The sequence below is a fragment of the Parus major genome, chromosome 2 (genome assembly GCF_001522545.3).
Source record: "Parus major isolate Abel chromosome 2, Parus_major1.1, whole genome shotgun sequence".
In the NCBI taxonomy this organism is placed as follows: Eukaryota; Metazoa; Chordata; class Aves; order Passeriformes; family Paridae; genus Parus; species Parus major.
The window spans coordinates 4,369,558-4,394,601 of record NC_031769.1 but is presented as its reverse complement, the minus strand read 5'-3'; the positions used below and the strand labels follow the sequence as shown (position 1 = coordinate 4,394,601).

At 42.3% G+C, this 25,044-nt stretch overlaps 1 protein-coding gene across 1 annotated transcript in view; it reads right to left on the bottom strand.

Annotated features, from left to right (window-relative positions):
• OXSR1 (oxidative stress responsive kinase 1) overlaps positions 1-25,044 on the bottom strand; it is an 87,462-nt gene that overhangs the window by 33,362 nt on the left and 29,056 nt on the right. Inside the window, exons 4-5 of the mRNA XM_015619624.3 lie at positions 14,666-14,807; positions 758-813 (exon numbers count right to left, since the gene is read on the bottom strand). Coding sequence (XP_015475110.1) covers positions 758-813; positions 14,666-14,807 — 198 coding nt within the window. The remainder of the gene's footprint in view (positions 1-757; positions 814-14,665; positions 14,808-25,044) is intronic.

The following is a 25,044-nucleotide window of genomic DNA, read 5'->3' as shown; positions in this document are numbered from 1 at the left end:
TCCACACAATACCCTTTTCCCCATGGTCTATCCCCACCCAGGGCTGTTTCCAGCACAGCTCTGTTGCTGCAGCTCATGTCAGCAGTGACTGCAGCAGACATCTCCAGGCACATCTGTATTAGCTAAAGCAACTGTCTTAACAGTTTTTCTTTGCATGACTGCTTCCAAGACTTCCAGCTCACCCTAGTTTGGGCTGGGCCAGGGCAGCCACTTAAACACCCTCTCTGCCATCCAGCTCAACTGAAGCAGAGCAGGGAGCATCCACGTGAGCAGTTTGACTGGCTGATCTTTCCTTAAATGACTTTTACCATCAGATATGCTCATTTCCTTCTGATGGATCTGTCCACCCTGGACCAGAGACCTGTGGAAAACCACCTCACACGTCAATGATAAATCAGTGAGGTTTGTGCACTCCACTTCCAAGCCTATAAACTTGCTGATGTAAAAATCTGACTAGCTTATGCCAAGAATTTTATCTGATCTATTGATTCTGAGGACTTCACAATCAAATGATTTATATCTGCTGATTGTCATTATTCCAAGTAACAGTATTTTAAGATAAGACATAATAAACTCTGGGTCAGGGCTTTTCATTTTGGTTTGTAGCTGGTTTATTGTTGGAGTTTTTTGTTTGTTTTATGTACTGTGGGGCTTTTTGAAGCTTATGTTTTCATGCAGGTTCATCCTTGATCATTAAACTATTTCTTTGGATATGCAGTTATGCCTACAGTTTACTCAAAGCTACCATGAAAGTTACCTGCAATTTGCACTGAGCCATCTTCTCCAAGAAGAATATTTCCTGCTTTCACATCCCTGCAGAAAGATAAAGCAACAATAAGAGGAAGTCATTAAATCTTTACTTCAACCAACCAAAAAAAATTTAAAGGTTATTATTTCTTATACTTTATTATATTAGTATTTCTTGCCTCAAATCATGCAGAAATAGGGACTTAATTGTAACTTCAGTAGACAGGCACTAAGTAGGATTTGTATGATTGATATCTTAGATACTACATACTGAGAAGAAAAACTAAAACTTTGCAGAAGGTGCCCTTAAAAATGCAAGGAAAATGTTTTGTCCCAGGTCCTTAGAGTTAGTTAAAAAGGTGAATAGTGAACCTAGCAGTGGTCAGATACTCATGTACCCCTTTAGGGGGATAGACTTCAAGAGACAGTGAGTTGATCTGGTTCTCCCCAGCCCTACATCTCACTGCTTGCCAGCCCTGGAGAAGTGTCCATGCTTCCTCAGGAAATCTATTTAGCCCCATAGACTCATGAAAATCCAGAGAGCAGAAAAACGTTGTTTGCTTTTGGCTTATTAAGCCTGGTCAGTGAAAAAAAATCTCCCTGTTATAATTTTTTTTTTTAATAAACAAACACACAAGAACATCCAGCATGTGCTATGAATGTTTTGTACTATCCTCTTTTTGCCAAAAGCTCTGGTTTCCAGGTTAACAGCAACACTTCTCCATCTTTGAGGGGAACATTACTTTCACTGCAAACACTTTGAAGTTTTCCAGTTTATTTTCACAGACTGCTCCACATGACAAGCCAAGAGAAGCACTTCATAGTTGACACCCCTGTTCATTAGCATGGCTGCTAAGCTTGCACTGCCCAGAAACCCACGTGGAACAGGAGCAAAATGATGAAAACAAACCCAAAACAAGCAGATTTTCCCTCCACTGCCTTTGGCAAATATTCCAAATCCTTTCACATACAGAAAGAACTCCAAAGCTATTTTTTCCTCTCCTCCCTAGTGCATCATGAGAACAGAACTGGTGTGATGGCCTGGCCAAAGAGCCCCAGTCAGGCCCTGGAAATCTCCTCCTTCCTGGCTTTGCTATTCTGAAGAGGAGGCTGGGCCACTGCCAGTTCCAGGCCAGGATAATTTTAAACATATCCTGTCCAGCACTAGCATTTATCAGACTCTTCCCAATATCCAATCTAGGACAGTGACATGGCAAGGCTTTTCCCCAGCACACAGCAGAACAAAAACTGTCCATAAGACAGTCCCACTAAAGATGAACAGCAAACTGCAGCTGACAGCACCTTTAGCCTTCACACTGGTATTTCAAGTCATGACAAACGTAGTGGCTACACTACCCCCCTTAGCATCTCTTGGTCAAATCCAGTATTATTGGTGCTGTTGAGTTAATTGCCAAGAGAGACACAAACCTGCACTCCCACAAACTGCTCATGGTCCATAACAAGGAGGAATGGAAAAGCTCCTGCCAGAATTTAGGTAGAAGATGCCTTTGGGATCCAGCCCCAGGAGCACACAGAGCCACGAGAGCGCAGCACCCAAGTCTGCTCTGTCCTAGGTAAGGAGCTTGCTCACATGGTGTGAAATGTGCTTGGCACAGGCACAGCCACCTCCAGGAATCCCCCTGCACAGCAGCACTAATTCAGAGGGAATACAGGGTGTTCAGGAAACTCTCCAATCCTACTGGAAATGTTTACCCACAGCTGATTCTCCTGTGACAGCCAGGATGCACAGTTCCTGCCAGTTCCAGGTTATGGGGAAAGGAACAGCATGCATGAGTGTTGTCTGTCGAAGTTATTAATTCTCTTACTGGAGTAAGAGTAATTTCCTCTTCCATCTGTACTCCAAGGCAGCCCAGGATGCTGGAGCATTTCCCCAGTAAGCTGGGCCATGCAGTATTGTGCAGCCTTTCCAAACTTCCCCTCTGGCAGAACTGCACGTGTGGCTCACCAAGCCCCCACAACAGACCACACTCAGCCATAAAGGAAGCGCCAGGGAAGATTTTAAGCAAAACTAAGCATGAAGTCTCAACTATCACACACTTCACAATCCAAAACAACTCAGGCAGGTTTCACTGGTATATAAACAGCAGCCAGAAACCAGCAGGCATTTCCTATCACCAAACCATCCTACGACAGCAGAGCAAGCTGGACAGGCTTGGAACGCAAGAAGCAGCAAAACAAGCACTCAGATTGAATCCCATAATAAAAATGGGCCAAAGGACTCCAGGCCCTGAACCCCCTCAAATCAGGAGGCCTGCTTTCTTTTTAACTTCAGCTTGGATTAATTAATATTTACATATTTTCTCACTGGAAATAAAAGGCTGAAGGCTGGTTCAAGAAAGTAAAATAAGTCAGGAGGCCAAAACAGCCGCTGCCAAATGTCCAAGTCAAACTACAGAATTAAACCATCACTTCATGTGGCACTTCCTCAGTGACCATCCCTCTGTGAAGGCTGGTCACTCATGCCAGCCTGGCACACTCTACCCCAGAGCAGCAAAACTGATAGAGCAGCAAGATGTTTGGGGAATCACGGTTTCCATTGAGAAGTCATTGTTCTATAGAAGCAATTTCCAGCTTTCCTATTTCCCACCCCAGTGTAACAGCACAGCCTCAGGTGAACACAGAGCAGCCTTAACACTGGATGAGCACAAACCCCTTCCTTTTAGCATATACTGGTGCAGTAGCAGCATCTTTGAAGCAGGTTCTCCTCTAAAATCATATTTAAAATTAAGTACATTTGAAGCAACGGAGCAGGGGAAAGACAATCAATGCTTTCCTGTTTATTTTCATCAAGAGATGCTTATAAACTTGTGAGCTGAATGGTGAGAAGTTTGTTACTCCAGGATATAGTTATTGCCAAGTGTAACAATTTGAAGGCACTTCCCATTAATGTGGTAATGACCATATCCTGAACTGATACACTCAGAATAAATGGTGGGCCTCTGGCATAATTGCTGTAGTGGAAACAGGAAGCAGCTTTAGTGTAAACAATAATTATATCACATTTTAAATGAAGTTACAGAAGGCTGGAGTAAACTTTCTTGTCAATAGCTTAACAAATGGTACAATAGTTCTGGCCACTCCTGCTTCACAGCTGTTACCTTCCTCTCTTCTAAAGCCTCCAAGAGCTTTACCATAAAATAACAATTATGTTTTTATTTACCTTGTACTTCACAACCAGAGTGGGAAGGGTAGTTTGGACTCGCTCCAGTGCAGAGCTGGATTCTCCACATCAGCCTTGAAAGGTTTCACAGCAGGGCAGAAACCCTTCTTCATCTGCATTCCAAACTGGTTTAGCTTCCCAGTTTGACCAGACAAGAGTTACATCACATTCATGCCTCCAGGTTGGGGCTGGACCCTGGGTATGAGGTGCTGCACAACCAAATCTCATCCCAACAACAAAATTACAGCTGAGCTCCAGCTACAGGAGATTTGGGAGCACAGGAAGGCCATGACATGATGCTCTCCAGTTTTAAGTGCCGTGTTCCCACATTCCCCACAATTAATTTTTCAGCGGGGCACAGTGAAACTACATGAACTGTATCCTGGTGGTTTGTTCCCACTATAAAGAGTCCTTAAAATCCTGCTAAATGATCACATCCACCCTCATCTGTAGCCCTCAATCCCACAGTGGGGCCACAATAGAAGGGATCTGAGCTAAGAGTGTCATCCCAGGAGCTCAGCAGCCCAGCAGTGAGAAGAAAACTGTCACAGGAGAGGGGAAACAGATAAGCCCTGTTTACTCTGCCTCAGCTTCCAACCTGCTGGCATGTGCCTTTAGAACACAAAGCTGGCTTTAAACACAGCCGTGAGTCATTTGCCCATTAGATGCAATTTACATCAACTGCAACAATAAATTTTCATGGACTGAACTCTATAGTGCATAATTTGGCATGAGGAAGGAGTAGTTGGTCCTGCCAAGTTTCATTTAAAAAAAAAGAGAAGGTGCAAGATGCAACAATTACTATTTTCTTTTAATGGTAATGAATAACTCAAAATATTTATGCTGAATGCAACCAATTGCTGCAGTTGACATTGATCTGAGCAATTTGTAAAATACTTCCAGGACAGTATGTCTACATAGTGTTAAATATGAGGCAATCTGTGACATTTTACACCAAATGATGCTATTGTCCCTCTACCATCAAACATTCCTCTCCTTTCAGTAATATGCTGTTACCTGTGTCACCTCTTCCCTTTGCCTTATAAGCCAAGATATAAAAAGCTGGTGACAGGCAAGAGCTTCACCTTTTAGAGCTGCAAAATGTAAACCAGGCTTGGAGCGTGCAAGCATATCAGTATTTTTACCCCATCAAATGTCAGCACGTTCAGTACACCATAGGAGAAGGCATTCAAGGCAATTGCATTGCAAGTGCTATGCATCAGCACGTCCCTGTTCCTGCTCAGAAAAGCTGTGTGCACTAACATTTTCATGCCACAGCGTTGAACCTAAAATCCCAAACTCTTGGGTGAGGTGTGATTACTGCAGGTTACAGTGCTGTACTGAACTGCAGAGCTGGACTCGGAAACATCTCCCAGAGCTTGAAGGTTTTCCAATGGCAGAGAGCTGGCAGAGCAGTTTCCATACTCCCTGCTGAGCCCAGCATAAGAGGAGGGAAGAGAGGGCCAAGTCCACAGCTTGCTTCATCCCTGCTCATCCACAGCCCTCTCAGCAGGTCCTCGTGGCCACTGGCAGCCAGGCCCAGCAGCAGCAGCCAGGCTGCCATAAATTCCAGCAGGGGACCAGCCCAGTGACATGCTTTATTGCCCAGGATCAGGGAAGCACAGCAACTGCTGCTTCCCTCTTCTCCATGCGGCTCTGGCAGCTGCTGAGCTGTGGTAAAAGACCACGGCCTTGGCACAGGAGCTGAGCCAGCAGCACAAGGCTACTCATAATTAACTCCAAGACTCAAAACGGTGGAAGCATTTTTGAAGCTACACCTTCATGGGGGGTACATAGGTGGGAATAATTAAAGGCTTTTGAATTATTGTTTTAATGGCTGGAGAAAGTCAGATGATTAATCCAATGTCACCAGGAACTTTAAAAGTTTTTTGTTTGGTTTTTTTTAAGCAGTCTGAAGCAAGGCTTTGAGAAGCAGAAGTGACTGACAGAGACTGTGGCTTTGCAAAAAGCCATGTGAAGACAAAGCCCACTGGAAAGGACTGTCAGCTTCCATCACAGAGAGCTTTAAGGGTACAGCAAGTACTTGTTTTCTCCCTGCCCCATCTGTAAGATCCAGGGTAATCACTCTGACTGAAGACCTCTTGGGGGAGAGAGATAACTCCATCCTGTTGCCTGGCACAGGCAAACAGAAATCCCAGTAAGGACTGCATGAGAAATTGCACTTCACTGTAAAAACATAAAATATCTTCCAGAGGCTCCACTTCTAGCTTCAACCCCTTCTTGATTTTCTGCCCTCCACTGCTGCAGAACTGGACTGCTGCTTTAAGTAGAGGGTTTAGGGACCAAGAAACCATGACTCAAATTTGATTTCTTTTAGGTCAAGTCGCTCTGGCAGTTCAGACAAGGAACGACTCACTAAAGGAAGCTGCAGGAGATCTGCCTGAAATTCACTGTCATCTTGGTTGTCTGAATAGCTCCAGGGGCTGGGAAGATGCTGAGGCAGTAGAGAAAGAGTTGCAGACCTTGGACTAACTCGGTGCAAGCCTCTATTATGAAGTGAGACAGGCAGCAGTGTCACATCCCTCACTGTGTCCCTGTCTGTCACACAGCCACCGTTATCGCAGCGCCTGCAATTTTCCTTTATCTCGGCAAATTACGTCCAGCTCACACTTCTCATTCCTGTGCCAACTTTGTCTCTGATGGTTTGGTGCTCTCATTAATTCCTTCTCTTCCCATATGGTTTGAGCCTAACAGAGGATTAAAGGGGGGTATGGTTCAAGGACAGATCCTGCCTGCCTTGGACTCCACCTTCCATCCATGGCCAAGCCTCCAGCAAGCAGCACTCAATAACCTCAACTTGCACATCAATGTGGGGCAAGCTGCACCAGCTGAATCCAAACCCTTAAAAACCAGCTTTCAGACACATCAGCTCCTTCAGCCAGAAAACAGTGCTACAAGCACTGCACCTAGGCCTGCCTCCCAACGTGGAGATGATCTAACCATACCAATACTCACAGCCTTTTGCTTCACACATTCACCCCAAAGTACATCACTGCAGTAACATCAGCTCATGGCAAGGAGGATTTGCCAAACAGTCCACGCTTCTGACAATCTTCAGCAGTTATTGAGAGAGAGAAGCTCCATCTCTGACTTCATACACCACTTTCAAAGCTTCCCCTATTCTGTCAGAACTTCCATTTTTTTTTCTTGTACAAGGAAAGGGCTCTGCCCAGAAAAGCTTTAAAATCAAGCTTCCACACACTGAACAGCAGCTAAAAATGTAACAGGATTTCTTCCACAAATTCATCTATTCAGCCAGTCCATTTCCTGATCCTACTTCCCAAGGACTGCAGTGGGGACAAGGCACAAAGACCCTTTAACAGCTGCTGCATGAAAGGCAACACACAGAGTGAGCTGTGGAGTCACAAGGTCTCTTCCTACCCCTGGAGGCCCAGATATTTTTGGGACACCCTGCCTTAGTCATTGGTAACAGAGGGTAACAGTCAAGTTATAATGTGGTCTTCTAACATGCTCTTATTTTCATATTTGAGTATTTCATGTCAAATTCTTTCATGTGAAAGAAGGTGGGTTTGCTTCACATGGCAATACCAGTGACACCACCATGCTGCAGGATCTCCTGTATGTCAGAATATGTTCCTAGTGCACTCAGAAATAGAAATTTCCAAAAAATAACCACATGTACACTATCCCAGTTTGAATACAAGCTGCATCAGGTAGCAGAAGGAACAGGGATGTCAGTGATTCACACAGCTCCCTGCCATAAATTGAAAGATTAAAGGTCATTCTGGCAAATACAGAACCAATTTGGACCAAATTAGGCCACAAAAAATTGTCATAGGGGGGCTCAAAAAGGTCTCCATTTGCCAAAGGCAGCATGCATCCTGTTGTGGAGAAGCAGTAAGTCTATCTCTGTACACACAAGGTCCAAGGTATTCCCCATGCAGCCAAGAGCTGTCCCTATCTACAAAGCCACCCACAGCTCCTGCTCAGCCATGTCTGCAACGTGACACAGGAGGAGAAAGTCAGGACAGCCAGGGCTCACAAGAAACCTGTCAGAAAGACTTCCTTCTCCAAAATCTTTAAGATGACAGTTTTAAGCATGGCCAGCATAGGAAGAAAGATCTCTATTTCATCCAGTTATTCCCATAAAATAGAGAAAGCATTTATAAAATCTGTACAATGGAAGTAAGTCCTCTCTGCACTCCCAGTCTCACTTGGTGATGCTTTCCAGGCTACAATGAAGAGACAGATTTCTCTGTGGCAGTTCTTTGTTGGCCTAAATGTGTGTGGATTTTGTCTCACTTTTGTTTTTGAAAGTATTCATGTTACTTTTTAGTATCAAAGCTTTATTAGAACTCTACAAGGCAAGATATAATTCAATGTAGTAAATATAAAAAAATAATTTCTGTTGCAGCCTTGCAAAAATTTCAAGTGTGTTTAATATGTTACCACACAAATTTTTCTCCTGCTTTAGCACAAGACATGAATGAAAAGACTGCAGTGGTCTGAATAAATACTTAAAGCACCTCTACATAAGCAGCTTTTAGGATCTATGAAGGCCAGAAATTCTGGTGCACCAAAACAGGGAACAATATTCAAACCCATCTTCTTGAAGTGAGTTATATTCACATCATGTATCATCACAGTAGGACAGATGAAGAAGACAATTTAAACAATTACTTTGCTGCTGGAGAGGTGCTGCAGGAGCCTGTATTGGGTGACCTAGTCTCAGCAATCTACACCAGATAAAGGCAGTGACATGAGAAAGATGTCACAAACAGTGCTGTACACGTGTGAAAGGTGCTCAGTGTCTTCAGACTACAAGCAAAGAAACTGTTACATTGTCACTTAATACATTTAATGCTGCAGACAGTGAATGATTATTCCCCCTGGAAACAAATCAAATTCAAATACTCCTGACAATTTGAGAATTGCAAGAAATCACCATTATTTGAGTGTACAATTCCATCACGGATCACTGACCAAAACCTGTCACCGCTGTTGAACCTTTATGAGATCACCCAACCTCTATTTTCCACTCTTCATCATATTTTTCCTGCCTCTCATGTCCATGTTGCAAAGCAGAGAGAAAAACCTTTTTAAAAAACCCTTTTATAAAAGGCCAGTGTAATTCTACCAAATGGTTTGGTTTAGTCCAAAGGAAAGCCAAAGTTACTTTGAGTAAGTAACTGCAGGACACCCAGTGACAAAGGTCAGAGGTAGCTCCTGGGTGCAAGGGAAATGACAGGGGGACAAACACCTGGTTGCAGCAGCCACAGCTTCAGGCATCACCCTGGAGCCCACCTGCACCCTTGCACTGCAGGGAGTTCCCAGGAGCTGTGGCATTACCTGCAGCCATTGCAGGGGCCCCAGCACCCCTGCGATTTCAGCAGCAAGGATATTTACCATCAGAGGTTGAAATCCCAGGTTTTTAGACTTCAGAGCAAACACTGTCTTTATCCACTTTGAGGAAAACTGTTTCCATAGGAGTTATTGTTTCTGGCTGTCTGCAGATTTGGGATTTACATCTGGTTTGTATTATCCCCCTGCAACCACAGGGAATTTTCTTTTTTTTTTTTTAAACAATGAATTTCTGGATGATGCAGTGGAAGAAACAACCACCAGGAAAACATGTTGGTTTGGCTAACCACCACAATACACCCCTGTCTGACTGTACAGAGTGGGGACTCAGTGGTCCTTGGGCCCTTGACACTGCACAGCAAGGTGTCCATTTGGGGAACAAATCACCCAGTACAATCTAGAGCAGCCTCTTGTCCTCCTTCCTACTGAGACACACAAGAATAACGTTTCTGTTCTTCTGGCTTCTGAACTGTTTACAAATTAAAGCTCTAGAATGTCTATTAACTACCAGCTCTAAAGGTTATTTCTACCCATCCTATACTACAAGAGAGAAGAGACCAAAGTATACTTCTGAATAAAAAATTGCATTTCCCACAGCTAAACAATAGCCAGCTTTCAAATTACTGGTGTCCTGATTTAAAATCAAACTGCCAATTAGAGGTGGAAAGGCTCCACATCATATTATCCATTCCTCAATCCTCCCCTACCAAAGTTCACTTCCAAAACACATTCCCCAAAGCAAGATCACAGCACTGTAGAGAGGAGGGCTTGAAGTTCTCCCACAGTATTCCTACAGAAACATGAAAGTACAGCATTTCAGGGGCATACTGGAATCCAGTTGAACCACAATACCTGCCAGCATGGCTATCAATGCATTAATCAGCTACATGAAAATTAAGCTTGAATTCTGTAGGACAGTCAAGTTCTGCCAAAATATATCCATCAGCTCCTTGATCTTAAATCAAAAACTTGCTACTGGAGGTGAGCTCCTGCAAAATGCCACATGCAAGAATTGGTGATGTGTATGTGCAGAGAGACAGAAAAATAGATACTCATTTTTCAGAAGTTATTTACTCTTAGTATGGATAAAAAGGCAAAGAATTAAGCTTTGCTTCCCTGTCAAAACCACCCTAAGGTTCAAAAAATAACCCAAAAAATAAAAACAAAACAAAAAACTGAACCTATCTGGCATAAAAGCACAACAAAAATATTGTTTCCAAGGTCTCTTCAAAGCCACATTTAAACAGCTGTCCCAGCACCCTGCTGCCCACATTCTGATTTTGTAAAGACATCAAAAACCCCCTGACATTGTGTATGGCAGCACAGGCTGATCTAACTCAGCATATAAAACATGTTGCTGCTTCTCTCACCCTGTAAGAAGTAGAGCAGCAAACAAACTAATAGCTGGATTGCTGCCATGCCAATAGTTCAAGTGCATGCAACTCTAAACCACTTCCCAGGCTTTTTTTGTTTTTACAAAAAACCAGGACAGTATCACATTTATTGTGCTGCAATAGGAGAATCTGGTTATATTTGAGCAGTGTATTATTTCACCTGGACTAACTAAAATATTCAGTTACACAACAGCTAATCGTGAACAGAAGATAAGCTCAGAGATAAAAATAGGGAGAAAGACAGAGAGACCTTGTAACAGTTAATCAGCATGATTCATTTGTCAGCCTGCCATACGCAGCACCACCTGAAAAAGAAAGCCTTGAAGTTCCCTCCAATAAATCTTTTTAAGCAATAAAACCTCTTGGGTTGGTTTTGCTTTAGTTTTATTTCTAAGTCATTCATCAAACTCCTGCTAATCCCCAAAACCACAGAGGAATCAGAGTCCAAATGGGGAAGAGGTACAACATGCCCTGAGTGTCACCCAGCCCAGATTAGCCTGGCAGAGACCCCTCACAGCACGTCAGTCTTGTTTGACTTCCATAAAGAAAAGTGCCCGAGCAGATTCCTGCAGGACAGCTTCATCCCAGGGCTTCCGAGTCTGGCCCTCTGTCCTCAGCGCCCTGGCTGGTGCCCAGGTCCTTAACTCACTTAACATGAGCCGGATCACTGGGATTTCAAATCCTCCCTGGGATCACCGTGCTACGCAGGAAACCACAACAGGGACAGTAGCAGCTGGCACAGGAGAGGCAGCCAGGGACAGGAACAGGCACAGGGCAGCGAAGGCAGGGAGCTGCCAACTGCCAGATAAGGCAGGCACTCATGATTTTGGAGGAATATGGGGACCATTTGTAGTCAATTGTTACTGTGGTATAGAGTGTTCATGACAATAAAATTGATTTTGTCTTCTCCTTTGTCTTTGCCATAAGGCCTCAGACACTTCCCATCAGCCCTTGCAAGATGAAAGCAAAAAAAAAACCACATCACTTTGGGCGATGTGGGAGACTTCAGCATTTATTCCTGAACAATGGTGTCTATTCAAGTTTCAGACTCACTCTGGCTGTTAATTAGGAAAGTAAACAAGAAAAAAAAATTATAATTTAAGTCTTCACTAGATATTTGGCTTTCTAATCTCCTCTAGAGAATACTGTTAAACTCCTCTCCTGTCCAAAGCAGGGATTTACACTTCCACACCAAGCCAACTCCCCAAACCTTAATTGGAAGTGGCATTAAGTTCAAGGCGGGCGTAGGCAGAGAAAGATTCAGCAGCAGCAAAATTTCATCAAGCCAGTTTTTCACGTGTTAACTTCATTTAGCCATTTAAGATGATGCATAATTTAGAAGTATTGAGCAGCTTCACTGACAGAAATATGTTCTCTGATCTCACTGGTGATTTACAGCCCCACTTCTGGTCTACAGTGCCCACAAAATTACATTTGGGACCCAATATTCATCCTTCGGGCTGTGCCACCAGCCTGGCTGTCCAACTTCAGATGTGCTAATTACAGTCATTCACTCATACTGTGTCTCTAATTTTATCAAGTTGTTTTCTCCAAGGCATAACATGAGCAGAGTTTGGATATTTAGCACAACCAGCTGAACATTTTTTCTGCTGGATGGCTGCTTGCTTTGGGCTAGCTGTTCCAGGTCTTAACTAAAGCCCTTCAATTCTGACCCTTCACAGCTGATCTTGCTCTGGCCCGAAGTTCACCCCAAGTACAGCTGCCCCACGCTACAGACACAGTATCTGCAGTTCAGCCATCAGCTTGATGTGCTTTCCTTTAGAGCCAGATACTTTAAGCTGACCCAGGGGACCAAAGTTCAGTTATTTTAAACACTTCCTCTCAGAGCATCTCAGGCATGGCTGCAAGATTTCCACCTGCCTTTCCCATCAGGCATGACCAATATTATGACCCCTAGCATTAAGCAAAATGAGAAAACCATACAGATATTCCTACGGATGAGGAAAGGTCCCAGCTGCACTACAACTTTAAACTGTGTTTTCCTCAGCAGCACACACACATCTGGATAAAATGGAACACAGCATGATGAACTCCACTAAGGAAACATGTTTTATCCCTCAAAGGCATGTCAGCTTGCCTTCTGCCAACAGCCAAAACAGCTTTGCATCACAGGTAGGAAACCACACAACTTTCTGTCTCTATCCCACTTCTCCAAATTTTCCAGACTGCTGTGCCCAGCACAATGAGATAATCCAAACCCTTTTCTGTGATAAAATATTACACAATTTCTGGAGCAGCCCCAAAATATAGGGATGAAACACATGTAAAGGGGCTGATACACAACCACAACCTTAAGCTGCAGCAATGACACAGCTCTGATTTCTTTGCTGAAGTATGGGCAAAATGCTTCAATGAGCAGGATGAGAATGGTCAAAGCAGGTTTGATCCAGTTCACTTCCAAATGATTCAATATGAATCATATTTTCTTCAGACCAGCAGTTTGAATTTTGTGAACATGGTATTTTTGCTGAGTGCAGTAAAAAAACCCCAAACTCACACCACACACATAAATATATTCTCTCTAATCTTTACCACATTTACTAGTTTTGCATTTCCACTCCAGCCTGGCAAATGGAGAACCACCTCTCTTCAGTACATAAAACATAATGCAGTATCTTCTGAGAAACTGAGATTTAACAAGTTTCTGCTGCTTTAACATATATTTCAATTTCACTAGACCAGAAGATAACTAAATCAGCCAAACAAACCATCTGCAGGTCACAGATGAACACAGCTCTGTCAATTACTTATGGCAAAGTGAAAAGTTACCATGTAACTGGCAAGTAAGTTGGTTTTTGACTTTACTCTAAATCCCCACAGCTGCCTCAAGTGTTATCTCATAACACAAAGTTAAGCAACAAGCAACCAGCTATGAAATCAAAGCTGTCTCCAATGAAGACAATGATTCTTGTTAAATCAGAATTTTAGTTGAGACTGGAAACTGAAATTTGAGATTTCTCTTAGGGAGAAGAATTCCACCTGAATTATTTCCAACTGTTTCATTCCTTTTAATCCAAAATAACCTTCAAAAACCAGTCAGTTTGATTGAAACTATGAATACTTCTTGTATTTTCTAATTAAAATAAGGTTTTGGCAAAAAAATTACCTCTTCATGTGCAGCTATAAGAGGACAGAAACTTACTCCAGCACAGCAGCTGCAATGCTTATAATGGCATTGTACCAGAAGAGAACCAAGCTCACAAAATTCCCAAGAAAGAAGAGGCTGTTCCAGTAGCAGTCTGTGGCTGGGACTGTGTATATTACCCACAAGCAGTATATTCTATTTTCAGCACATATTTAGGATTGAAAATCCCTGTCTTTTTAATGCAGAACAGACCAACTCAGCATCTCCTACTGAACTACACCACACCTTGACACCAGAAGAGAGGAAAATGTGATTTAAAAACACAACCCAAACAAGACAGTTGCACAGAAACCCATGAATTTCAGTGATCTGTCAAATCACAGGCTGTTAGTTAGCTGGGCTTTGCCTACAGAAGTTTTTCCATTATTTTTATTTCTTTTTTTTTTTTCTTTTTTAATGAAATTACTCAAATTCAAATTTATGTTGATCTTGCAGTTAACCTCAAAAAAAAAAAATCAGAGCTGGAAGGACTTTTTATTCAATTGCTCAACTCTGCCTTTGCAGTGCTCTTGGTAATTTGTATCTCTGCAAGAAACAAAACCAGTGGAAGTTTTCCAGCTTTCCATCAAGTACACTCTGCAGCTGAATGTTGACATTTGGAAAAAGATTCCCTACATTAGAACTTTCAACACCCAAAAATTTACCCATATTCGGCCTAGTCATTGAATATAGACATAGTATCCAGAATATAGATATTTGAATTCTGCATTTTAATTAAGCTCCCACCTTTACTTTCCTCTCTTTATGCCCTCAGCAAGTTACAGGATGAGACTCTGTGCTCAGCTGCTCTGATTCAATAACATTTTAACACAAAGTGAGAAAAACACAAAATACCTGTGGATTTGCCCATTTTTATGCAGGTAGTCCAGTCCCTCCAGCACCTCCTTAAGGATTGTGGCTATACAGGCTTCATCCAGGACACCAGTCTTGTGTTCTCCTTTGGCCACGATGTGCTTGATAATATCCAAAACAGAGCCTAGAGAAAAGTTAAACATCTTAGTTTAAACTAGAAGAACTGATTCACAGTTAAGTGTAATTTATCATAGTTTAATATACAAGAAATTCACTGGTGATGGTCACGATCAGACTCAGAAGTTGAAGCTTTTGAAAGCTACAGCAAAGCAGAGGCAACAATCCATCCCTGGGGGCAGAGCCTCAATTTGGGCTGTAAAACCCCTGTGAACACAAGCAACTGAGAAGTTATTTGAACAAGCCAAAATGTAAAATGTACACACACAGGACTCTTGAAAGGTTTTTAAGTAGTACTGATGGTACAGCTGGCTTAGTGCTGAGTACTGGAGATGCTGAAGGGGGAAATGGAAAAAGCAGGGGGCTGCCAGGACTCACAAGCTGAAGGCAACAAGTTTGATAAAATTAGGCACTCTTTTTCAGCTCCTACTAAGTCTGTGCAGAGGAATAGCAGGAAAAATCTCATCTGCTAAGAGCTGGTACAACCCTAACAGGGAAAAAAGTGGAAATCATTAAATAGAGAACAAATGAGGCTGAATTCTGACAATAAGTCCCTTCTTCACTGTGTACAAAACTGGCATAGCTTAAATCCTTCCCTAGAAGCATGTTTAGTCTCTCTCCCAAGCATGGTGTGAATTACATCATCTTCCATGACAAACCAGGCTGTAGAGAGCAAACCACTTCTTCAAACTGCACCCAGGAATAAACGGAACCAGTGACTCGCACCAGGCCTCTTGTGCAAGGCCCTGCTTTTCATAGATACTCACTTTGTCCTCTTTGTATTTGCATCTGCACTGAAGATACTTCTCAGAACTTTTTATTGCTTTTTATTTTTATAGCATGGGATGGTTAAGTCTCTTTTCCAAAGCTTGTGCCATTTAGTCTCTTCAAACTTGTGTTTCTATGGTTTAATGATTGGATAGGGACTGCTAGGGTTTTTACAGCTACGAGCCCAACACAATGTCAGCTGTACTGGGAAGTTCTTAAAGAATGAGAAAAGCAGGCACAACTGGAGAGCACAAATTGCAGCTTTGCTTGTCTTTGAACAGGAAATGTACAGGGAAAGAACATCCCAGAACTAGCTCAGCTAGTTTAGAAAAGCTGAGTTCAGTTTTAGAGAAGTTTAGAGAAGTTCATTCTTCCTAACTCACAATCAATAAAGTACAAGAAAATTATTTTTGGATCTGAAGAACAGAAACTCTTATGAATTTGGTTCATGGGAGAATTAGAAGTTTCGCCTTGTAAATTCCTGAAGCAAGTGAAAAATACAATGGGGATGGTTTTAGTTTGATTTTATTCACACCCTTCAGGTTCAGGTACACAAAAAAACCCTTCCTCTTTATTTTATTAACTATCCCAATTGAATTTCTACTCCAAAACAACTGTGTAGATCAGCTTTCACTTAGGAGAGTATTTTCCTTTTGGACTCTCCAACAAAAGCAGAGGCTGCAAGGTCTGAATACAAGCACCACGTGGAAAGGATCATTTTGCACAATTCAAACTGCACAGGAAAAAATTACACGAGTGCACAGTGTCCCTTAGATTGGGAGAAGCTGTACATGCTGAGTTCATCTAAAAGTTTGATGTAGCCAGCAGAGCCACTATTTCTCACTTTCCATCTCCTCTGGCCCACTGGCACCACCTTCACCTGAGCACCAAGACATCCAGTAAACCCAGAGGAAATAAATTGAGGGATAAATTGGTTGCCCTGAATGGCACCTTCAGCTTCCTCTTACCAAAAAATAAATATACCAAAAAATATCTTGCTTAGTTCAAGATATTTGTAGAGGACACAATCTTAACACAGAAGACTAACAAATATAGAAAAAAAAACAAACAGATGAAAATGAAAAAAAAAAAAACAAAACCAAACTCATTAATGAAGTTACATAACATCACCCCAATATTTTAAGCAAGAATACTCAGTGTTCAGCCCTCCTTTACTCTACCCAAGCAGAGAAACACACTCATGTTTAGTGGATTTTGACATGGGTCTCAGCCACAGTTTTCACCCAGACGTAAGCCAGGTTGTTTTAACATACATTGGACTCCCTGCATCAGAACAAGAGTATCTTTACTGAAGAAAGCTAAGATTTCAGATGTTGGAGACTCACTGAAATCTCACCTTTATGTTCTGAGAATGTTGTGTGTTATGAGGACTCACCTGGCCTTCAGCCTACCACATTTTCACATTTATAGAGTACGTGCTGACTAACTTTGAGGATTCTTACTCTGGACAAGAATTTGGACAATCAAAACAAAAAAACAAACCACCAAAAAAGCCCCTCCACATCCACTGTCCAGGTTTTTCCTCTGAAATGTGCCTTAATCTGGAGAACAAACTGTCACTTGTTTTAGAAGTCCAGTGAAAATATGTAGTTCTTCACGTACTCTTTTTGTCCTCTTTCCACCCACGACTCCGTTAGCAGACTTTGTTCACAAACATTTCCCTTCTCCTGCAAAGGGCTCAGGGAACATGAGGAGGCAGATCATATGGTGCTCAAATTCATTTGGTCAAAAAATCCTCTATTTAGCCAAGTTAGAGGTTGTATTTAACCCTGAAAGGGGGGTGGAAGGTAGACAGACAAGAGGGCATGCATGGAGCCAGCCCGGTTGTGAAAAGACTGATTCACACCCAGGCTATATCTGCTCCCAGTCCTGCCTGACACTTTTTAAGCACATTTATTTTAAAACTACTTTCACATTGAGATGTTCATAGAAGTGGGGGAATTTGTCAGTCCTCCACAGAAAGGAGAACAGCAAAAAGGGATCAGCAAAATGCCCACAGCAGGAAACAGAGGAAAAGCTACCCAAGAGCCACCTTTCTGCTGGAGAAAGTATTCTTAGCATCGTCCCTCTCTGTCTGCTCAGGGCTTGACCACTGGCACAGCACCACAAAGCTGTGATTTTTCCAACTCACAAATCAAGTCTGGGAGTTGGTTCTGACTCACAACTCAACTGCAACTTCATTAAGCACAGCACCAGGGAATACAAAGAACAAAGCCAAGGTGCATTTCCCAGCACTGCTCCATGCAGCGTTCCAGCATTCTGGCTCAGGAATCCTGGCATGGAGCTACAGAATAACCAAATCCCCAGACAGAAACCCACAGCCAAGGCAGGAGTTACTTTGAAAGGAGAAGTCATGGGAATATCAGTGTCAAGGAAAACACCTCCTGCTAGAAGGCCAGGACTGGATTGCAGCATTAGGCTGATAAATTCAATGCAGGGTTGATCCCAGGGGTCTCAGTTACGTGTGTGACACACTCACCAGGGAAAGACCTCCACTGTCTCAGGATACAAATTCCCACACCAACTCCAGGATACTGGACCAAGAGATCAGGGCATCAGAATCTAAAGGGGAAAATTACTGTTTTGCACAGTGGCCTGTTCTCAATCCAGCAATACAATAACTGCTAAAATTAACTGGAAACTAATTCAGCTGAACTGGAACCAGGGCCTAAACCACACCAGAAGATGTGTTTAACAAACTGACCACACTGCTGGGAGACACCAGCATGACTGCAGAGACTGCCAGCTTCTGAGCCAGCTTCAGAGCAGTTCAGGAGTAACTGGGGAAGAAAGAGCACATCCAAACACATCTGGATCTCTGCTTAAATGCAGTTTCACTATGGATTTGTGCTCCATGTGCAGATTGCTCAATCTCACTGTAAGACACAACCTAGTGACCAGAGGATGAGGTTCACACTGGAAATAAGGTATCCTGCTCTGTATTAACAGATACAAGATTTTTCAAGGAGAAAACAAACCCACTACAAAATATCTTTGACTCCTTCCTACAATAAAACCTCTATTTTGGATAATGCTATGAAGGACTCTGGTGTGTATTATGCATGGCATTAGGCTTAATTACAACAATTCCCTCTTGATTTTTCTTATTAAAAATTCACAAGTAGCAAGTACGGACTCACAGTACAGGAAGGTGAACCCTAAGTCAGAGAAAGAAAAAAAAAGAAATTAAGTTTGGCTGAGGCTGACTGGAAAGCTTTTCCAAGCCCAGAAGGGCCACATACCAAGAAAAGACAAAACAAGATGCAGAATAGGGTCAGAACTGGAGTCTAACCATAAATATAAATAATGCTGTCATTAACAAGGATGTTTAAAGAAATCTGGTGATGAGCAACTGATCTCAAAGCCCAACAGAAGACAAACTAAAGGAGACATTTAGTGATTGATATGGAAAAAATGCTGCTAAAACAAATTCCTGCCCATCAAATATACACTGTGCAGCACATCAACAGGAAGCCTACAAGATACTGTGCAATCTGATAAAGCATTAAGCATGACTTGTCATTCATCATCCAAGTGTCTCAGTCTACTCTGACACCAATGGTCATGGAAATGCACCTCTTAGTGAAGCAGTGAACTTCTCAGTACAAAATGCACAGAAGTTGAGAGGGAAGTGGTTTTCTGCTCAAACTCACAAGCTTCCAAGTCTGCTCCAAAAGCTGCTAATGCAGTAGCTCCTAAGGACAGCACAAGTCAGAAGGAACCTGTACACAGACTTACCCTCAGCTGAAAGAGCCCAACCTGTAACTACTTGTAAGAGAAAGATGTTCAGGTTTTGGATATTGACACCAGGCAGACAACTTGCAGTGGACAGTCTTGGATCCCAGCAAAAGCAGTCCTGACTTGCACCCCACACATAATCAGTAAAACTGACTCTTTCAACACCATTCTGTGCTACTCCAAAGATACCTACAGCAACAAAAAAAGATTAAAGTTCCACGGTTCACCACCTCACCATTGTGCCCCTGCACCCACTTACCAAGCCATACTATAAAAAGGGATCACTGCAGTAACTGGAAATCCAGTTTTCCAGGCAGGGTGGAGACCAAAGAGCCCGGAACTCCTTAAACCAGCTTTGCTGCTGAAGAAAACTTCTGTGTAATCACACCCTCGGGGCAGAAGTCCTAATTGTTCCACTGATTCACTTTCAACAGCAAACCACCATAAACAGTGAAGCTTCCTGTTCCAAATCCAGAGCACGATTCCTTGACCTCACCTACACCAGCAAGCCTGTGAAATGGCATTTAGGAAGCCTGTTTCTGACGTTTCTCCACTGCAGAGGAAGAAAACATCCACAGTCATCAGTGACACTGCTTAGTGCTTCAGCACATTGGGGCTGAAGCAAAAAGCATGAAAACCTGAGCAGAAAGGCAAGCTTCTTTGGAACAAGATTACAGATAAATGCAGGAGTATTCCAGCTGGAATTTTACATGCCCCCAGAGGAAGAAAAAATGTACAGCAGAGCTGGTTGCTATGGAAACCATATCTTGCATGTTATATTATAACTTAAGTGACAGAACCAAGATAAACTTTAAGTTAAATGCAAAGAAAATTCCTCATTTAACTTTGTCTGGAAAGCAGAATGGGAAATTTTAATTCTCTGATTCCAACCTATAAAAAAAAAAAGAAAATAAAAAAAGCAGGTAACAGTACCTGCATTGATTGGGCATTTAGAGGCCTGGCAAAAATAGGCTTGAAAACACTGCTGGGAATCACCACACAACTTTGTGAGAACCAAAATCTGCCCCAAACCTGACAAACACTGATGCTGAACAGGCTGAAGTGAACCTTTGAGAAGGGAGAGTTGGCAGATTCTCTGCTGCTTCTTTCAAGACATCTCAGCATTAGCCAGTGGTTCCAGTGAGCCTGGCTGTCATTAGAGCCAAGAATTAACTCTGCACCTTGTCAGTCTCTGGCAAACAGATGAAGAAAATGCTTCAAGAAGGAAGAAATGCTGGGATTCAGTACTTCTAGGACTGAGAAATACAGATACAGCTAGAAAATAGCAAAGTAAAGGAAACAAGTTATACAAAACAAAGGAAGAGACATTAACCCTGGTTAAACCTCCAAAGAGGGAAATCTAAGTAAGGAAACATCCACTTCTTGCCTCCTTCCCCCAGGGCATATGCATGGATGCAGAAGAAATACAGAAAGATTAAGGCAGAAAACAAGATAATACAATAAAGGGAGCAAAACAGCCTATTGCTGTTGTGATCAAGGCATTTATAGAAGAAAATTTGAAGACAAACTAATTTTTCATGCTTTTCTTATTACAGTTAGGAATGGCAATGTATCTACACACTTCACATTCTGCAATCATACAATCCCTGCCATCCCCTACTTCTGACTTATCCCATCCTTAATTGTTAGAAATTAAGTTGTGTTTCTACAAATAAAATCAAAACCCCTCCAGATGAATTAAAAATAGCATATCTCTCTCCTAAGAAAATAATTCAACATAAACATGAAGATTTCTAAGGACCTGTGGTTTATGCTTTGATCATAACTCTCTGTTGGAATTAGGAAGGGGCAGATCAGAGATTAAGACAACAGAAGCCGAACAAGATGTCCCAACTCCCTGGTAGAGAACCAAGACTTGCCTACCTCTTTTGGTCTGGCATTTTGAACCTCAGATCAAAGGTTGAAGTAAGAAGTTGATTAGCTAATCTTAAAAACTTTCAGAAAATAAAAGGTTTAACTACTTCAATAGAGCAATCTCCTTAGAAGCTTTCATCAGGAGCCTTCAAAAAGGCAGAATACCCAAGAGCCCTATCTGGGAATGTTTCAGTATTTAAAGGATTTGCACAATTTAAAAATATTTTGGAGGTTTCATCTGCTGCAGGCTAGGACAGAAAAAACTGTTGTGTGATGCAGCAAGTCACCAGAGCCAGCTGTTTCATAGGAGCAACTGTTTTATAGAGTTATCTACAGCCATGGGTCACCTGTGAAACGAGAGCTCTTGTTAAAAGCAAAAGAGAATTTAGAAGAGCAAGCAGGTCACAACCAGCAAAAGAACAAGAACAAAAGCACAGCTGCTTCTCTTCCTACCAAAAAGCCACAGGAGTGTGAGAGCAGGACTGGGCTTCAGCAGGCTTTAAAAAAGCACGAGTAAAATTCATGACAGGAGAATGCCAGGGAGGCAAAGAGCAGGTCAGCAGTTGTCTACAAATAGCCATTGGATTTTAGTTTGGAGTAACACTGGACTCAAAGGCTGGGGTGTTGAGTTCACACTGCTAAGCTTAGAACCCTAGAGATCTTCCATCATTAGAGAAAAGGGTTTGCAATTTCTGCTGAAGGGAACAGAAACAGCAGACACTTCACAAACCTGACACAGACACACATCACCAGACCTGAAAGAGGCTGTCAGTAACTGGACACACCAGCACCCCTTGTCTGCATCTCATCACAGCCACGTTTCTGCCGTCAGCAGCTCCACACCTGCTTTGGGCTCTGAGCAGCAGCTCCCACCAGCCTGGCTGGGCTCTGATGCACATCAGCTCCCCAACCTTAGCTCCTGACTGCTGACAACTTTCAAATATAGAAATCTCCCATCAACAGAGTACTTTTGGAGACAAATAGTTCTGTTTCAGTGACAATGTCAGTCAGGTAATTAAGGCACCTTTGCATGCACCCTCTGTTTTTCAGGGGAGCAAGGCACTGTTAGACAACAGCAATTTGTGGATTTAAAGCATTTTCCCTTAGAGACATTTCTAAAACACTTGCACATATGACCATGTTAGGATTTTAACAGAAGACTGCAGCTGGAAAATTACTTAAATTGCACTTTACAACAACAAAAAAGGCTTGCATTACAGATTGGGCTGCTTATCAAATTAATAAGGTTAGCCTTTGTAGGGTGAAATTAAAACTAGCTTCAGCCTGAAGCCACACACCAGCATACACTGACAGAAAAGAGGTAATAAAATGCTGAACTTTACCCAGAATAAATTCTCAAGTACAAAAGCTATGATCAAGATACAGAATGGATATCAGAATGTATTTCATACATACTTATTGGGATGTACAAATCTTTTTGAACAGCTAAACAAAATTAAAGTGTTAGGCTGTACTCTGTTTCGGTGAAGGATTTTTTGTTTGCTTGTTTGTTTTTGGTTTTGTTTTGGAAGGGTTTTTTTTTGCTTTTGTTTTCTAGTTTAAAAACCAGCTCAAAGTTTTTTCCTGTTGAGAAACCCAGATCATTATTTTTCCCACTGGCTGACAGATGACCGCAAAACGAGCCACTTTATTACTGATAAGAACTAAGCTCAGAGGAATGAGAGGCAGTTTTAGAAGTGTCTCTTAATAAATCACTCGGCCTAAGAACAACTGAAAATAGTCTCATTAAAAGTGAATGAAAAAGCTCTTCAGTCAGAAAGCTCCAATCACAAGTTTCTTCCCCCATCCTTAAGATTGTGCTGTAGAATTTGCCTATGAGATCTAATAAGACATTCCTGAAGTGCAGATCTAAAAAAGTATGAAAGAAGAAATATATAAAGGAAAGCAGCTGAAAAATACCTCATAAGATATCCTCCTGCTTAGAAGTGACAGGTCATTCTCAAGGGCTTTCTATTTCCTTTAGCAATTCCTCCAGCCTTCAAATGATTCTTTTTAAGTGAGAAAATTTAACACTGACTCACAAAAATGTTGAGGATAGGGAAGAATTACACTCTTACTGGTCTGTCTTCTATGTATGACCCTACTTTTCAACATATGCAACAGAATAAGAAGTAGGAACATTTCCTAGCACTGCCTTACTGCAAGTCCCCCACTAAATGCCAGAGCTGCACAAGGGTCAATTATCAGGCTGAAGAACATAAAAGCCCATTCAAAGGGAATATTAAATGAGAAGCAGGTCATCATTCACACCAGCAAGAGGCTGGTTCTGAAGCAATAATTATTTTTCCAGAAATTTTCCAGTGTAGCCTTTACATCTGTGGTGCCTTGATAATGATGGTCTGACTTTTCACCAGATTTACACAAAAAAAAACCCACCTCCACACAGAATTGAGAACAAACAGAGACAACATTTGGAGGTTCAAGGATGAGCCTCCTCATGACTTGATTCTGACAGAAAACTGCTGTGAAGTGACAGAGGCAGCTGTGCATTTTCTTCAAAGAGGTTGTGTACTCTCCTGGAAAAGGCCAAACCCATTGCTGCTGCCTCTCCAGCACCCCTGAAATGCCATTTCCTCCTGTTGTGGAAACTTTCCCATAGATACACTTTTTATACACACAGTAACATGCTTGCTATAAGCTGGCAGGGGATTCTTTTCAACACATCTTTAATGACCTGTTACATGTCTCTCTAAGAAAACAGGGTATTGCTTAATGACACATGAGCACATGGAACATTGAAAACCCTTTAAGACAGACTTCAGGTTGACATGGAATTTGATTTCCCCCAACAGAACCGCTAAAATTCTCTAAGGAACACCTTCAAAGAGACATGTTTTATAGTCATTGTTGAGCTCTTTTGCAAAATGCAAACAGGTTTAGCCAGATTTTTCCACATCATCTCCTGGCATTTTATAATCCACAAAATTAAGCCAAGAACAGAGAAGCCAGGTTGAGGTTTTTTTAAAAGCAAGAAAATAGGGATTTTTTTATTTTTTTATTTTTTTTCAGTTTTCAATTCTTTTTCACTGCAGTGCCAGGAAAATAAAGTCTTCCTAAAGACAGGCCCAGGATTTAGCAACAGCCCTTTGTGTTATCATCCAGAACTCTATTCCATTTCTTCTCTCAACTGTAATTTAAACAGAGATCCTGGAAAATATTATGACTTGAAATAAAACATTACTGATACAAAATTTTCAAACTCACTCTCTCAAAAAAACCTGTTTCTCCAGTGTCTGAGAGAAAAAATCCAGAAAAGGGAAGTTTCCTTTGGCTCTGTGTTAACCAGGCAGTGATTTTCAAAAGCCAGTTAGGTGTTAGTGAAGATGGACATAACACAAGAAGCTCTTTCTGAGCTCAATATGTTGAAATCAAATATTACTGTTCTTACAGAATGGCTGGCAAGATGCCTGGTGGGAAGGGACCTGGGGGTGCTGGTGACGGTGTCTGAACATGAGCCAGGTGTGGCCAGAGGGCCTGGCCTGGGTCAGCAATGGTGTGGCAGCAGGACCAGGGCAGGGATTGTCCCCTGTACTCACAGCACTCAAATCCTGGAGTCACTTTTGGGCACTTGGTGACAAGAAAGACATTGAGGGGCTGGAGAGAGTCCAGGGAAGGGAACAGAGCTGAGGAAGGGTCTGGAGCAGCAGGAGCAGCTGAGGGAGCTGGGAAAGGGGCTCAGCCTGGCAGAAAGGAGGCTCAGGGGGGATCTTCTGGCTCTGCACAACTCCCTGCCAGGAGGGGACAGCCAGATGGGGGTTGAGCTCTGCTCCCAGGGAACAAGCAGTAGGTCAAGAGGAAGCTGCCTCGAGTTGCACCAAGGG